This window comes from Rhipicephalus microplus, chromosome 3 (genome assembly GCF_043290135.1).
Source record: "Rhipicephalus microplus isolate Deutch F79 chromosome 3, USDA_Rmic, whole genome shotgun sequence".
Lineage (NCBI taxonomy): Eukaryota > Metazoa > Arthropoda > Arachnida > Ixodida > Ixodidae > Rhipicephalus > Rhipicephalus microplus.
The window spans coordinates 44,938,366-44,955,764 of NC_134702.1; the positions used below are offsets into that span (position 1 = coordinate 44,938,366).

General features: G+C 45.3%; 1 protein-coding gene across 1 annotated transcript; it reads left to right on the forward strand.

The window, feature by feature from the left end:
• Positions 1-912: 912 nt before the first annotated feature.
• On the forward strand, positions 913-15,268 carry LOC119175660 (troponin C). Its single transcript, XM_037426593.2, has 5 exons — positions 913-1,145; positions 2,398-2,425; positions 8,223-8,366; positions 10,030-10,281; positions 14,570-15,268. Exons 1-5 carry the CDS (start codon positions 1,143-1,145, stop codon positions 14,596-14,598), a joined length of 456 nt encoding a protein of 151 aa, XP_037282490.1. The 5' UTR covers positions 913-1,142; the 3' UTR covers positions 14,599-15,268.
• The last annotated feature ends 2,131 nt before the right edge of the window (positions 15,269-17,399 follow it).

Here is a 17,399-nt window from a genome sequence, read left to right on the forward strand (position 1 = left end):
TGAATCATGTCATGACACAATTGTGGTGTCATTGTGGTGTCTGCATGCGTGCGTGTGCCATTTTGCAAGTCAGACTAACAATGTAAAGCACAGCAGGCGTCATCGTAAACCAATGGAATAGCAAGGCTGTTTATGCATTACCAGAAGAAGCGAGAGAGCGCGGGACTGCAACAAAATATGTGCCGGTTGAAAAGCAGCGAGGGCGAGTGCCAGCGAGGTTGAAGTGAAAAATCGCGGCCACTACTCGCACATACTTGCAAAATCGCGGCTGGCAGTGCAGCAGCGCATGTTCAGCGTGCAGAGAATGAGGGGCACAATTCGACGACCGGCAACGTCCCGGCAAGACGCGACCGACGGCTAACGTTTTGCGGCGTCGCGCCGCTAAAATTAACCCCTGGCCCACCCTAGATCCAAGACAGGCGTCTACGTAACAGAGCGAAAAATAAATTTAGAAAGAAAAGAGCTCGACAGGAGAGCTCGGCTTCGCGCGTTCAAGTTACCGCGGCGGTGTTCGGAATCACTGCGACGGCTTCGAGTTGGTAGTTCGGTGCAGTGCCGCAAAGCCTGGAGCCACGGCTCGTCCAACCTGGAGCGACGACTAGTTTAGACAGTGTATATTCTTCCGCCACCATTTGCTGGCGGGATTTTTTGTTTAACACGCAATTATTGGGTTACAAGTACATAGAAAGATGTGAAACTAGTATTTGAGCAAACAGAAAGACTATTATTACTACAAAGTTACGCGTGTTACCGTGTTACGCGGTGTAAATAGGGCACTCTTTTTTTTTTTCTCTCGTGTAGGTAAATGCGCTCTCGCTCTGGCTTTGTGATGTACGGTACTGGCGGAGCCGGGGCACCCGAGGTCCTCCGCCCCTGGCCGGACACCGGCGCTGACGTCACGCAAGGACCTGATCACGTGACGGATCCTCCGGCACGCGCGGTGGCTGCCGCTGTTTGTGATGCTGCGCGCGAGCGCCCAAAAATGGAGCCCCCGGCCGAGCGATCGCTTTGCGCCGACACACCCGCTCGCCAGTCGGGACTACCACGCGACGGGAGCGCGCTTCTCTCGGCGAACAAACCTCGGCCAGACCGTCCGAAGCAGCGGTACAGGGATTTGCCGTCGTAGCCCGTCCTGATTCAACATGGTAAAGCCTTACTCTGTCCGCTTCACGCTACTTCATCTATTCGTTTTTCCAACAAAATGTTTTTGACGCCACTCGGTAAAGCCGTGCGTCGCCTCTTGCGAGCATGTGATAAGGCACGGCGGTGTTGCTGACAACTTTCGCCCGATATATCTGGCAGAAAAAGATAAGTCTAGAAGGAAGTACAGGCAAATTGCAAGATGCTGGGAGTGAAAACACGCGCGTAGTCGTCGAAAATAAAATGTTATTCGCCAGTTTAGCAACATCCAAGTTATCGGGACGTTCATGAAATGCACGCGTACTCGTGTACTGGGTACTGGCGACTGGGTTTCGTGTCATACGTGTATTTTGCGCATGAAACGAACAATCTAGTTAAGAAGAAAGTACATCGCAGTGGACTGTGATTACGGAGCCTGTAGTAATCGGAGAAGGAAGCATTACAGACACGTGCAAGAGTCGTTATATTCTCGTCCTCTTCCCGTCTAGCTCACGTCGGTCAGATAAAGTGCGCGCTGCAAATGATTTTAGTCTCGCCCCTTTAACCGATTCGAAACGTCGACATTGTCATCGCTGACGCTAAAGCTGCAGCGTGCACGACGAAAAGGCAGTCGCGATGATTTCACACTGCCGTACACCGACGTGAGATTTAGCATGTTTAGGAGTGTAACTGCATGTCTCAGCTTTCGAAAACGAATACCTTTGACAACGTCATTCGTGCCGTCATATCTTCTATGAGTTTGGTATATTTATATGTAAAATGGTTCAGTAATCTTGAGACCTTACATGTCTGCCAACTAAGTCCTTGCTATATCTAATAATGTTGCTTGACTGTGCCACAAAAGCCATAACAATTTTGTTCTTAAGTCAATGGCGCTAAACCTATTTAAGCTATTTCGAGTTCACGATCGTCGTTACGATTAGCGTAAGTTGACATTGTTTGATGGCCATACACTTTTGTGATATATTTTTATGCTTTACCCTTTTCCACGGTATATACTCGCACCGTCAGGCGAAATCAGTGTCGTTTCATTCACGTTACCTTTCTTTTAAAGCCTTTATAAAACTATCATTTCGTTATGCAGTTGCCGCTGACTGTAAACCTCGAACCTCAGCTTCGACAGCCACTTTTTCGTAGCTATTGGCTGAGTCGATAGCTCTATAGTGCTAGCCAACGTTTTGGTGCCAGCACGCACATCTTAGATATTTCACTGTATGTTGGGTACGTACTAAACTTTGTGGCCATTGCTCATTGCAGGAAGACCTGACCAAAGAGCAAGTGCAGAGTAAGTCTTGCATCTTTTTTTTTTCTTGTTTTCAAGAAGGTTGCCAGAAAGTGTAAAGAAAAAAAAAGCACACGGAATAGCCATTGCCTATTAAAACATACTCTCAAAACTATGTATGGGCTCTATTGCGGGAAAAAACTCATAACGGACATTTTCTTTCAACTTTAATCTCCGATGACGCTGACATACAATTAGCTCTGTAATGTCGTGATTACGTGCAAGTTTTACAACTTTGGCATGTTTTTTTTTAATACGTTAAACGCTTGGGGAAACTTCCTAGTTGACTTCTTTTTTACCCTAAATTAAGCACAGATCGCCTTTCGCAACGTAAGCAGTTTACCACAAAATTCGAGCATACTCAACGCCCCTGTAAATTAACGCACAGTGGTTCGATACTTATGTGTTCATTCCCATTGTGTTATTGCCTTCGTTAATGATATATCGGTGGGATTAGGATTGACTAAACGGACTTAATTTGCAGAACCAAATAAAGAGAAAAAGATGGGATAAAAGATAAGCACGGGAGTTTTGAAATATTGATGTGAGGCAGTGTGTTGAACAGGAACGTCGAATTCGTGAGTTATACCAATCCTCCAAGTTCCGTCGCATGGTCGCTCTTACGATGCGCGACTGCACGAAGTAAAGGTGTTCATAATAATGCGATACCACGCTAAAAAAAAAGGCGTACTTAACTGCTGCGTACGACCAAAGAAACTGCGCCGTCCTGCAGAAATACAAAGCGACGGTTTTACCACCAACTCCTGAACTTTGCGCTGTAGATCGAGGGACGTACATTAATTGCATGCGACAATGACTCGTGTGAGGTGACCGAAATATCCTCTCAGCCTTGAATCTGGCATCTCGCCGGGCGTACAGTTCACGTCCACTGCAACCTGGATATATATTTTTTAAATTTTATTTGACCCTATTTTGTTGGTAATTTTTTTATTTAGCTCGATTAAAACGATTATTTCGTGCATTTGTGCAATAAAGAAACACACTGGTACAGTAGTTGCATAATCACAGGCAGCATGCAGAGAAACTAAACGTTGCGACTCTATTTGCCTGTTAGTTAAAGCCGAAAGTTATTCTGCGGGCATTACGTTAAAAGTGAGGTAAAAGATTGTGGGAAAACAGTGTGCTTTGGTTACGAGCTTAAAAACCATAAAGAGTCCGCAGTTTCCAATCTCGGTGAAATATTGTTGGTGAAAAAACAAAACAAAAAACTAACCTTGACATTGCGAAAGCAAGATTAACTAAAAACGGAAAAAGCATCACTATTCGTTGCGAAACTTTTCTTTCGAAATATACTGATCTTGAATCACGTAATTCGACCCCGCCCACGTGACATTTCAACAATCAATATCATGACCAGACGTATATTTCTTTAACTGTCAGCCACTGCCAAACCGGCTTTAGTGCATTAGTCGACCACGACAGTTTGGTAACATTGGCATCGGCCAACTGTTGCACAATGGCACCTTTTCATAGCGTACTTCACAGCGGCAGTAGTCTGGCAACAAACAAAAAATAAGCAATAAAACACTGATAAATTGTAGATAAAGGTGCAGAGTACTCGAATGCACGTGTACGTGTGTCCTGTGTGGCACGGCTTCCGAGAAAAGTGGTTGGGGATGGCTTCTATTCCATTGTATCAAGATTGCCACTTCATTTTGTCAAGTTCTTGCTTTTTTTACGTTTTTTTCATTACCATGCCAGCTGGGTACGCGCCCAACCGTAAGGTCCCTTGCTAGATGTAGCCAAGTTAACAATACCTGCAGACGTAGTTTTGACCCCTTCCTTTGCAGAAGTGGGCCTCCCATAGGAAGCGCTAATTGATAAGATACGCTCAACATTATCCTACTTGAACACTCCCTCACTAATATTAGTAGTATACATGATTACACTCGCCACTGATTTCATTTTCTCAGGGCATCGTTAACGAAGCAAACGCGTTATATAGTACATAGTACATATTGCTTTTATTCTAATTATTTTTATTGGCGTGCCAAATTTGAATATGCAGACGAATACTAATAATTCATAGGCATGGTTTTTCAAGGCAAGCGCCTGCCTTTTCAGTTTCTTTCATGTCTATACCTGTACAAATTACGGACTTTGTCAAAAAGACTTACGTAAAACATAGTACTGAAATTTCTAGAAAAAAAAGAGTTTTTTCGTTATTTAACCGCTCGAAATATAATAATAGAACATTTCATGAATATCGTTATCCTAGATTAAAACTTCTTTTTCGAACTCACGCTGTTGCGTGTGCCCGTTCAAACTCAGCTCCGTCGCTTTCCCTCTGGACCGTTCTCCTCGTTATTCCGCTTTACTGCAGCACTAGGTTGCTTGCGGCAAAGCACGCTCTTCAAGACATCCGAGTGTGAGTGAGTGAGTGAATGAGTCAGTGAGTGAGTAAGTGAGTGAGTTTGACACACACGCTCACAGAGTAATGCGCATGTCATGCGCAAGTCAGCTCAAGCCACAGTACGAGAGTTCCTTCGCGATCGCAACGAATCACCGCATTTCCTCAAATTAGTGAAGCTGTAACGTTCTGCTAGCTGAACAGACATATTATTTTCTTACGAAAGTTCAGACTACTGAACTTTCAAGCGTTATAACGCCGTTCATCAAGGCATAAGTACATTTAACGATCGAGCTAGGTGGAACGGTGTTCAAGAAAGTGTGCCATTTGTGTTATACTCACAGCAGTCATGAGTTTACAGTTGCTGTTTCTCCAACAACAATTACTACATTATTAGGGGTAAAAACTATCACATTTTAAATTCCTGTTCGAGAAATATTCGTTTTTTATGACCACGTACGAATGAAGAGCACATTATGGTGTAATTGTGAGATTTTTGTTACTTCCGAGTTGGGTATTTCGCCACAATGCAAGGTAGTGTTTGGTGAAGCACGCTTGCCGTGGGGAAACACTGACCAAATTCGCACAACGCAAGGAGATATCATTTATAAAGCGTTTGTTTGCATACATGGTGAGTGCACTCAAAATCTTTCTTTATAGTGCTACAGGTTAGTCGGCATATTTTAGGTGCCGTTGGAAAGCTGCTCTAACGTGCAGCTTGGGTTGAACGAGGGAGATAAGGTTCCCCTCAATCTGGACATGCATTTGGGATACACAGCTGGGACTACGACAGCATTGATCTGTTAATATACTAGTGGCCTATATATCACGAACACTTATTTCACTCTTGAATCAACAAACACTGCCCTACACACCTCCCTTTTCACCCGAAAAAACGTGAAAAGTAATAACAGACAACTCTACAGGCGTTTCAATTAGCAAACTACATGATTACGGTATGCTAACCTACAGGAAATAATCAACCACCAATAATATCCTACCCCTTCCCCCCGTCAGTGCTGAGTAGCGAACCGGTTGCTAATATCTGGTTAACCTCTCAACCGTCATCTTCATCTCTCTCTCTTGCTTACGTATGAACGCTGGAAAGCGGTAGAGGTTTCACAAATTTATTGCACATAATTATTGCCGAAAGGAAGGAAGAAGGCTTTAGAATCAATACATGGCAGCAAAGAAAACGGGCACACGAACCGGAATCTGCCTAGGTCACCCCTCGCAGAACGTCCCTCACTACCTATGAAGGGAAGGAAGCAAAAAGGGTCGCGCCACATCGAGCCGCCTGTTCGGAGCACAAGAAAAAGTAAAGAAAGAAAAAGCAGGGGCTCGTGCGCACACTGGTCTCTAGCGTTTACGGCCCGTCCCATCCCAAGCCCTCCAAGAATAGCTGCCAGCAGGCACGGCTCGGTGGCCTGCGGATCCTCTTGCGGCCGCTGGCGCGTCGGATTCTTCGTCGCTCTTTCGACACCCACCGAAGCGTCCGTCCACGTGCGCTAGGCCTAGCAGGACAAAAGACACCGTCCGCGCTTCTCCCCGGCGTACCAACGCTATCAAACGCTATACGACATGTATAGTATCTCCGGAGGAACGGCTCTTTTGAACAAGTACGCACAAAGCAGGCAGGGGTGGCACTAAAAGGGGGCGCTAGTTGCGAAGCATCTTACTCCCCCAACCCCACAAATCTTTTCTACCCCCCCTCCCCCCCCCCAAAAAAAACCGAGCCAAAATGCAACTCAGAAATTCCCAGCCACCCTTTCCCACTGACAGACCTAAGTGCAGCCCCCAATCTCCCGTTAAAGAAAAAAAAAAATCCTGGTGCCACACCTAGTGGAGCAACGCCGTGCGCTCGTGCTTGTTGTTTTTTGTTCTTTGTACGGTTTGAATGTGCGGCTTTCTCTTCGCAAATGTGCACGCATAGGTGCGCAAACGGCGAGGTCAGAGAAATGGACCTCTCCCGTCAGTTTTTGAAGTAGGGTTGATGGCAAGTAAGTATGATGGCATGACGGTTCTGACGGTAATTGCGTGCAGTGTTACTTGCCACCTCCCTCCCTCTCTCTTCTCCACAATAAACAACCTTGCGTATGCCAATAATATGTGTTCATTCAGAGCGCAAATTATAAACACACAGCTGCGAAGCAGCTGCATATGCTGATGCTGATACTGATGACCTCAGAAAGATGGCACTCACCCACAGAGGAGGATGGGCCAAGAACCGGGCGGCAGGATACCTAAATGAAACTGAAATGAAATTAAAGCCAATCTGAAAAATTAGTTTTGAGATAATACTGCCAATAAACAAAAAATGCTTGCTGAGCAAGTGTTCAAACCATCTCTTGTTCCCGACAGACATCGCTACGAATGATAAACTAAAGATCTGAAAAGGTTAGGGTTCACTAGCACGGTAATCTTTTAGTTGCATTGATGTAATCAAACACAGTGGAGCATATATCCCTGTGGCAGTGTGAATGTGGCTTATGAATGCATCTCATACTTTCTTCTCACTTCAGTGCCACCGATTCGACCCGTCTTATGTTTGCTGTGTTGCCGACCAAACTCAGCCAGTTTTATTGGTCGGCAAAATAATGTGGAGCTCACCTGGATTCCTTACTGAAATATATTTTGCCCTTGGGGCTTACTCGTACTACGGCTCACTAGAGCCTTTCTCATCCGTATTCACTCGAATTCGGATTCAGCGAAATATTACTCATCCAGATTCTCTAAAGTGTTACTTCACCTGAGTGAAGGAAAGAAGTTTACATTTAGGGGCTCGTTTTTTTTTTTGTTGAACACAATATTATTGAGATCTAACAGACAATCGTGCTAAGCAAAGTATAGGTGAAGTTACTAGAAGTAATTGAAATGTAAATGGGAAGAAAGTAAAGTAGACGAAAGGATAACTTGCCATAGGCAGGGTCCGAACCTGCGACCTTCGAATAACGCGTACGATGCTCAACCAACTTGGCTACCACGGTAGTCATCCCCCCCCCCTCCCCGGTCCACTCTATGGGGTACGTGCATTAAACGTGGGAGCGTCGGTCAGCGCCGCCAGTATCCATTGTGGCGAGTGTGGAAAACTCTTAACTACATCACACTAACCACTCAATTTGGATGACTTGACTAGTGATTGAGTTTGCCGACCGATTGGGGGAGGAGTAGGGGAGGGCGAAGAGCAAGAACCGTAACGAAAGCACAGGTCTGGCTTTCAGAAATAGAAAGGAACTCACTTGTCGTGAGTAATTGCTGATTCGAGAGAAATAGAGTTATGGAAACAAATACCCATTTGATTCACATAACTGTCAACTATCGTCCAACAAAGGGCGTCCTTGTTTCCCCGCAATTAGCCAGCCTTCGTCACGCGTGTGCTTCGCCTCATCCCTTTGTGCACGACTAACTCCTCGTATTATATGTGTGCAGTGTTGCGCAAGGCGTTCGACATGTTCGACCGCGACAAGAAGGGCTACGTGCACACCAACATGGTGTCGGCGATCCTGCGTACGCTGGGTCAGACCTTCGAGGAGAAGGACCTCAAGGAGCTCATCTCCGAGATTGACCAGGACGGTGAGCACAAAATCACCTTTCTATACGCGGCGACCGATGAGCGTGCTAACGTTTCGCCTGAGCCTCCGAAGTCTTCTCGTTTTGCTTATATATGTTATTGTTGCTGTAGGAACGTGCATTTGGACAGCTCCCGTGAAAGTTGACGGTTGAGCCTATTATAAGCTGATTTCGGCTTTTTTTTTTTTCACCGAGTCACGTGTGCATAATTTTCCACTCGCCGGTAGCGTTTTCTTTCTTTTTTCTTGAGAAGGGGAGGAGGGGGGGGCTTTGCATTCTTTCCCCCAGCAAATATAGCTATCATGTAGATGATCGCATTTGTAGATTATTTCGAACGGATGAGCGTTAATGTCAAACATACGTTGGGAGAATCAATAGGTAACACTAATCATGCACTGGCAAACGTGCATTCAACCATGGAGCCAATTTTAGAAATAAATACGTGCTTTCGTTCGTAGTTGCGCGTATATTCGCTATACAAAATAATTTAGAGATTTTTTTTTCAACTACCCTACGCACTTGAGTGACATTTTGTTATAACTAAAATATGTTCAAGAAAGGAAAAAAAAACGAATTAAATTTCACCCTTCTTTCGGGCTTCGCGAAATTCGCACTTCTTTCTTGCTTACTTTATGGCGATTATTTGCTTCTTAACTCCGTAGCACCCCCCCCCCCCCCAAAAAAAAAATTTCTGGCTACGGGCCTGAATACCAGCCATGCGAAAATTGTTCTACGATTTCAGCAAACCACGCAGTATGAAGTAAACGGAAAGCACTCGTTTATTACTGAATCTTTTTTTTTTCTGCACACGTGAATCGTGCAATTGGTAAAACTTTATTTTTGTTTTGCGCTCACATAAAATTAATAAATAAAAACAAAGAAAACTTGTGACTTCAACTTGTGTGTGTCAGACTTTTAATTCCGAGTGAACGAAAGGAGGGGTTCACCGAAAGAAGGGGTTACGGGTTCGTTTTTCCTTTGTTAAGCGCAGAATAATTACAACTAACGGACAAGAAAGCCGACTGGAAAGTACAGGGGACGTTATTTGTAGTAACTATGGTGTCGAATGTAAAGAAAGTACAGTGGGCGAAAAGATAGTCTGCCAGTGGGAGGGACCGAACAGAGCTATACTGCGGCGGTCCTTGTTCCGTTCACTTTGCGGGGTGTATATATGTGAGCTCACGTTCGCCTACATCTTTGGTATTTAAATTTCCAAGCTCACGAGAGAATCGCACGAGTCGGGCGGTTGTTGGCCGCGTGGTTGGCGTCAATTGAACAGGCGGTACGTGTTGTACCCATATATATATATAGCTAGGTATTTGTGCTCACTCAACATCAGCCTTGAACAGGCCGCATGGACATTCAAAGGACCATTAGGGGGTAGATTATTTATGCACAATGAATAAGAAATCAATATACATATCTATTATGAGCATATATGTACCTGTGTATATGTATAATATATCCCCTGATGGTCCTTTTAATGTCCGTGTCGGCTGTCCAAGGCGGATGACGAGCGAACGTACAAATTCGTTACCTTTGTACATTCACAGTATGTCCATTGGACGTACATTGTACGTCCGCGGATATCTGATGGATGTCCGGAATATCCGAGACGGACGTCCCGACGTATTCCTATCGAATATCCGTGGTTACTTGGGCACAGGCTCCGGCGAGCTGGAGTTCGACGAGTTCGTGGCGCTGGCCGCGCGTTTCCTGGTCGAGGAGGACAGCGAGGCCATGCAGGAGGAGCTGCGCGAGGCCTTCCGGCTGTACGACAAGGAAGGCAACGGCTACATCAACGTGTCCGACCTGCGCGAGATCCTGCGCGCCCTGGACGACGCCCTCACCGAGGACGAGCTGGACGAAATGATCGCCGAGATCGACACCGACGGCAGCGGAACCGTCGACTTCGACGGTACGTTATATAGTGTACACGCGCGAAAAACGATGGGCTGATGACAGCGCCCGTGTTTCAGTTAGGCCGAGTTCGGTATGAGAGAGCAAACACTCAAGAAATATTGGGAAAAAACAGCAGCAGAGCACTTTTACGCAGGCGACGCGTGCACCAATGGGCGTTGTCGCCGATACGTGTGAACAGGCGATCTTCCGTAATTCACGTTAGGTGCAGCAACTTTTTTTTTCTTGAAGGTGGCTTGTGGGGCACCTCTTTCAGCTCTGGCGGTGTCAATTGACACCACCGCACATTTCCCCAAGTATCTCGGAAACGCAACCAATACTGCTCATTCTTGGGGGCATAGTTATTCAATGATCCCCACTGCAATTGACATCAATATTGCGGCACGTTTGTGGAGGTAGCAGCCACAAAGAAGAAGAAGCACAACCGAGGTCTTCCGCTAAGCCGAGGTGCGTAAGTTGAGGCGAGTAGGCACCAATTTAGGGACGACGTACCGAAGCTGTTTCAGTGAGTATTAGGCTGAAAAGTAAGACGTTGGTTTCCATTTTGTGTACACTATTGGTTGTCAGAAAAAAAAAACTTTTTTTTTCATTTTCCAATCACTGGGCACTAATTACCTAATTTGATGCCACGTTAAATATTCCAAGAATGCTTGTACCAGTGGCTCAATTTTTTCGTTTGTGGTCTTCTGAAGTTCTAACTACGAGAAAAACACGCACAAAAAGTGCATCCGACCAAAATAAAAAATCCAGGGCTGAAAGGGTTAATACGCCGGCTGAGAGCAAAAATAAATGTCTTTCACCTTCAAGTTCCCTTAGTTGAGGACTTAAAGAGGCCCTGAAACACTTCTTTAAGTAACCTTGAAATGGATTCACTAAAAGAGCTTATTGTTTCACGAATTCAATGCCGTGAAAATTTTAAGAATCCGTCCAGTAGGAGTGGAGTTACAAAGAATTGTCGCATGCTGCAATCGCGTTCTCTCTTCTCTCGTCCCGGCGAAAGCGCTGGAGCCTAAGCAGGAAGGTACGGTAGGGGCGAATCAAATACGTCACGCGCGCCTCGTGACCTTGAACACTTTTTCTTTTTTTTTCTTGGAATACGCGGCTTACTCCGTGCGATCGCGCGCGCACGCGTGGACAAGTCGCAAACTCCCGCGGCGATCCCTGAGCGCGCCATGTTCAAATCAGCCAATGGCTGATAGCTGGCCTCGTACGCGCGATTTTGGAGCGTCTTCTGCCGTTTCTCGAGAGAAGAGAAAGAAATCTTTAGCTCACTTTGAAAATTCATTGTGAATTCCAGGCCACGTGCTACACTATAATATTTGGCTCGCGTGTTCTCGGGAGCCTCTACTGGCCGCTTTTTCTGACCATGCTCAAAAAGTGTTGCAGGGCCCTTTTAAAGGACCCTGTGAGTTTTTACTAACTGCTAGCTGTCCATGACGCTTCCGCTTGTATTTAAAACGCGAAATTTTCCATCCAGTGAAGTTTGAAGCTGGGAAGGACATGGTCTTCCAGAGCGATGAAACGGGGTGTCAAGGGAAGAGAAACAGAGTCCAGGAAAGCATGGAATTACACTGTGGCGTGTCCCGATGAAAGTTTCTAGACCCGAAAATATATCAGTTTGTGCAATTCAAATGTAATTAAATATCGTTGCGGGAGGCGCTTTTGTCGCGCAGTGGACTTGTAATAACCTGCTGTGATTGAAACAGCGCGTCACGCTGTCCAGTTCTCGCATGCGTCACTCCACACAGCAACGGTGTGTCATGTGTGTGGTTTCCCTTGTTTATTTCCTACTGGAAAGGATCTGCTAACCTTTCAGTGAACATCTACCACAACCGCAATATCTCACGGCGCGCTATTTCACCAGTCCTCGCAAGTCTCTCTCTCTCTCTCTCTCTCTCTCTCTCTCTCTCACACACACACACACACGCACACGCACATGCACGCACACAAAAGAAACTGCTGTTTTGCATCGATAGTTATGGAAACCTAAACTATAGCCTCTCTTGACAAACAGACATCGAGAAATCGATGTATTATATACGAGACCTGCATGCATACGTCTTTCGATTTACTGTAGATGTTTGTGATGCAATCGCTTTTCGCAACGAGCAGCCGCTTACTTATGCGACTCTGTCCCCATTTTCCAGAATATTCAAGGTGCTAATGACCTTGATATCGGGATTGTTTAATCATCCTTACAAGATTTTTTCTTTCCGTGTATCGAAAGTTGGGCAAGGATCTGAAGACTTGAACGGGCACTTGACCAATGAAATCCGGGTGTAGCCAAGGTTTAGCCAAAAAGGGAGGAAAGGAGAGAGTCTGTAGCGGTGGAACCTTTGTCCAGCTGCGCCAATTAATACAACCGTTAGAGAGCACTGGGTACGGACAAAATAATTACTTTCTGATTCAACCACACACATATATCAAAACACATAAATTAAAAAAATAAATTCGAATAAAATACAAAAGGTGCATATGACAAGCACCGTGCAATTAAGCTTCACTGCATTGCCAAAGTAGCCCGCCGAACTTTTGTTTGTTTCTCCGATTGCTTGGGGCGCTCCCTATGTACATGTTGCATAGACATGTCTCAACTGTCTTAGGTACAGCAGAGTAGAGATATTTAGTAACTGCTGCCCCTGCAGTCACACAAAACGTGCAGAAAGCTATGATCCTTGGTCTACAAAACTATACCAACAACCAAACCAGAGGCTTAGCCAGAAACATTTTTTAATTGCCGTTTATGTATGTTCGTGCGTGTGTTTGCATGAGTGCGTGTATGCACACGCAAAAGAAAAAAAAATTGAGGGGAGGGTCGACGGGTGTTGTAACCCCCAACCCTCCTCACGGCTAAGACAATGAACCCAACCAACATCGTCTGGAGCTATGCGGCGTACAGGAGCGGCGCTCCAACTGTCGAGCTCGTCTCGCGTGACAAGGCACATCGCTGAGGCCGGATGCTCTGCGCGAACCAGATGCGCCGACAAGGCCAAGATCAATCTCTCAACAAAAGGCAAAAAAAAAAAACCAAACAAAAGTAAGAAACGGGTGCTCGCATCGCGTTACGTCGAAACAGGAGAAAGAGCGGCGAGCCCGGAGTAACCGGAATCGCTTCCCTCTCCGCGGCCCTCTCGTGCTTGCGTTCTTCAGTCTGCGCGCACCCCTCCGCTTATACGCAATGGGCCGGTCGACCCCGACCCCTTTTCGGCTTGACGTCTCCGACGGCCCACCCCGTTCGACGGCGGCGTTGTGACTGCACTGACGCGACCAGTTCTTCTACTTTTCCTTTGTTTCATTGAGCCTCTTGTCGGCGTGCTGTTAATGAAGTGTCTGCTATATGCACATATCCGCTGAGTCTGTTTATGAATCTTTCCCTCCTGGTAAGAAAAAAAAAACGTTTTTTTTTTTAATTGGTCGGTTGATCTTCCGGGAACGTCATCTGAATGAAGCAGCTGAACAGACCAGATTCTTTTTCTCTTGCACCTGCGTTTAGAGCAAGCTCGCATCGTAGTAAACATATTTACCACACGTTATCGCTATCAAGCTGCCGCGGTCTTTCGTTGTACGCTAGGAGTTATACAAAAAGTTTGGTTCCAAGTGACCTGCAGTCCGCTGGCCAAACATGGCAGCGCCATGCCTAGCAGTCGACGGAAATCGTTGTGAATAAACATGGCAAGCCCCAGCGAATTGTAGTAAAGGTAGAAAAAAGTTACATATTATAATTATGACGTTGCAACGCTGCGATTTAGAGCAATTTTTCAAAAATTATTTTGAGTGCCTTTCCCTCACATTCTGTAAGGATGTTTGACGTTAGCCTGCCGACCATAATTTATGACCAGATTTAGCCACCGTACTCAAGGGTGGATCCAATGGTGTAGTCTAAATGTGTGGAATCCCCCTGGATTGTGAGTATGAGTTGCATATGGTTGTTCAATTAGCTTCACGATACTCATTTACATATAAGACTTCCCATAAACGGAGCCCCCCTTCCCTTTGATCAGCTCCTGTCCGCACTTCCCCGCAAGCACTCGTTTCATTGCATCGTTGTTACAGTTTCTTTGTTTCTTTGCTTCTTGCTTCGAGGCTTTGTTCCGTTGTAACAGTAACATAATCTTTATTCAAACTTATTGAAGTTACTGAGCTGTCTCCCATTTTCTTCTTTTTTTTTTTACTGCTTGAAATCAGACGTCGTACACGCCTCGCGCTATCGCCAGCCGGCAATCTAAGTCTTTCTTTCACATTATCTTTTTTTATCTTCACACTTTTCTCGCTAAAACTTTTTGCAGAGTTCATGGAGATGATGACCGGCGACTAGACCAACGGTCCATGCTCCCCATCGAAGCGCCACGGGGATGGGCTTCACCAGAGAAAAAAGGAACTCCACCAACTCCTTCGACCAGAAGCGCGGAAACAACGAAACAAAAGAAAGAAAAAAACGTTACTACACAAAGCGTCAGCGAATGAAAGAGCTAGATGGAGAGAGAGTGTGAGAGATATAAAGTTCTTCAAAAAAAAAAAATAAAAAAAAGTATATATACCCTAAAAAACCGCTATCCGTGCCAGAAAGCGGAAGCGAAACCGCGAATGCCCTAGGATACTGGCTTCGCGATGACGTTGTTTTCAACTTTGTTTCCTCTATTTACTTTATACAGCGTTGGCTTATCGCCGGTCAAAATTTGTGTGTGTGTTCTCTCACTTATTAGCATGTTTAAAAGTTCAGCTGTATACCGCGTCTGCGTGTTCAGTGGCATACCGTTCGACTGACTAAGGGAACTCAGTGAACGAAAAAAAAAAAAACCTAGGATGGTCATACAGTGGTTGTATATACCTGCCCTGTCATCTAAAGATGAATTTTGTCACAAACTACGCGGCGCGTAGACAGATGGCGTCAATGTAAGCGAACGATGTTGTTTGAAAGCTAATCACGATAAAGAGAAGAGTATTCGCCGGATATCGGCCATATAATAAATTCGTTTGTTTCTGTTTTTGGCTGTGCCTCGCTTGCTGTCCCTTACTTGGTTTCCAGTTCTGATTAAACGCTTCATTTATGCTTTATCGACAAGTGACACAAAGTTTTCGGTGTTTTTGTTTTCTTTTCAAAATGACTTCTAGGTGACGAACGCACGCCATTCGAAATTGGTCAAAAATCCTTAGGCACACCGAGCAATCAAATGAAGGGCACATCTCTAGCTTGAAATTTTAGAGCCCCTTTTAGTTGAATGCGGTTTATTTACGTTGATTAGTTATTGGAGTAAAGGATTTACTTCTAGTACAAGCCCAGAAAACCACATTGTGTGCGAGTTGGACCTCGAAGTTGAGAGCGAAAGTCTATTTTTTCGTCGTGCTTGCGTCGTCATAGCAACGGACATGCGCGATGTCGTTTTGTCCCCACCTCTCCATCGGTCGGCGAAATCTGTGAGAGGTCACGGCGAAATCCGTGAGAGTCACGGGAAATCCGTGACTCGAGGCCTTGATATCCGTTCCTTGACTAACACGCTGGAAATAGAGACTTTCAACGGTGAGGAAAAAAAATCACCTCCTTTACCTTCTGTTGCACTGATAATATAACAATTAATTGTTACCGCTTTACGTCGACCCAAGACAACGATCCATATACGATTATAAGGGATGACTGGACACGACGAAGACCAAGGGCCCGGAGCACTGGCCGAGAAGAAGGAGCCGTGGTCAAGACGGAAATTTTGACCACCTCGGTTTTTTTTTTCGTTAACGTGCACCTATAACTACACGGACCTCTGGCAGTTTAGTTTCCATTAAAAATGCGGCCGCCCCGGCCGGTATTTGAATCCGCGACCTTCTAGACCAACATGGCGAATTGTGCTGTTGCACGAGAGTGCAACAACCGACGTCACTGCATCGGCAGTGCATATTGAGAGGGATATGCGGATATATAAAAGATCCCAGAGGCGATTATATGGCGGCACGCAGGGAGCTTTTGTGTGCAAGGTACATACGAAGAGAAATGTGGACAGCATGTCACTGTTGACTGTTGTCTAGATTATTGTCCAAATCCATCCATTCATTCATTCACTTTTTCTGTCCCTCGCACTGATTTTGGTACGGGGCAATTCACTGCTCGCCTGGAAGTCGCTTACACCGCAGCAAGCTAGGTCTTACTATTAAAAAAAAAGTGGCAATGCAATTTTTGCGCTTACTTGTTTATTTTAATGCTTTTGCATCATTTGCTCCGGTATAGCACGAAAGGCCTACGGAACGTCGGGTGAACCAATTGGCCGTGTGCCTTTCATTCTTGTATAATTCAGCGCATTTCCCCTTCACGAGTTACTAAACCATAGTGACGAACCAAATTTTCTAGTAAATAATCTATTCCTTGCAGCCCTGTGAGCGAACATGCAACTTCGACCGGTGACACTCTTGTTCCGCCTGTTATCCGCTTCTCTTCGGATACATTTGGCCCCCTTTTTTTTTAACTATTGTCGATATATCCATGGTGCCACACTTTCGGATTAAACAAACCGCATAATTATTCATACTCAATTTAATTCAAGAGGACGCTCAAGAGATGAACGAATAACAATAGCGCTACTCTTGCAACGCGAAGACGTTTGACGGTAAGGTAAAAGGCAATATACTAAAGAGGGGACATGCAGGGAAGGTTGTTTCAGCTGTGCTAGCGTGAAACCTAGGGAGGAGCAATGCTTTCAGTGTGCGTCGGTGTTTCTCCCAGCAAAAATTTTACTATTTACTATTTTACCCGCCACAGGTCCGCCTATATCTACGCACCATCACTTTGCAGATGTTTCAAGAAGTTGTGTTCAAGTAGATGACTTCACCGTAGAGATGGGCGTTTGTGTTTCTGGTTTTATTTAGATAAGAATCTTATTCGGTAATGATGGACCATGACGACGACATGACACGCCGACAAACCGAGTCCGTAAGCTCCACCCCTAAAAGATAAAATAAAGAGAGAAGAAAACTCTGATGGGATCTAATTATCTGAAGAAGTCGTGTGTGTGGTTCATGTCGGCGTGTGGCGCCTGCAGCTTGTTGGTTATGTGCTTTGGTTCTACATTCTATATGAATGAGAGAGAGAGAAAGTGAGAGAAAGGGCATGAATGAACTTGCTCTGCCAAG

What these genes read in the sequence shown, in the direction of transcription:
- LOC119175660 (XM_037426593.2), top strand. An exon ending in GACCAAAGAGCAAGTGCAGA is followed by an intron (nt 2,426 to 8,222) that starts GTAAGTCTTGCA and finishes ATATGTGTGCAG; the next exon opens with TGTTGCGCAAGGCGTTCGAC. An exon ending in CTCCGAGATTGACCAGGACG is followed by an intron (nt 8,367 to 10,029) that starts GTGAGCACAAAA and finishes ACTTGGGCACAG; the next exon opens with GCTCCGGCGAGCTGGAGTTC.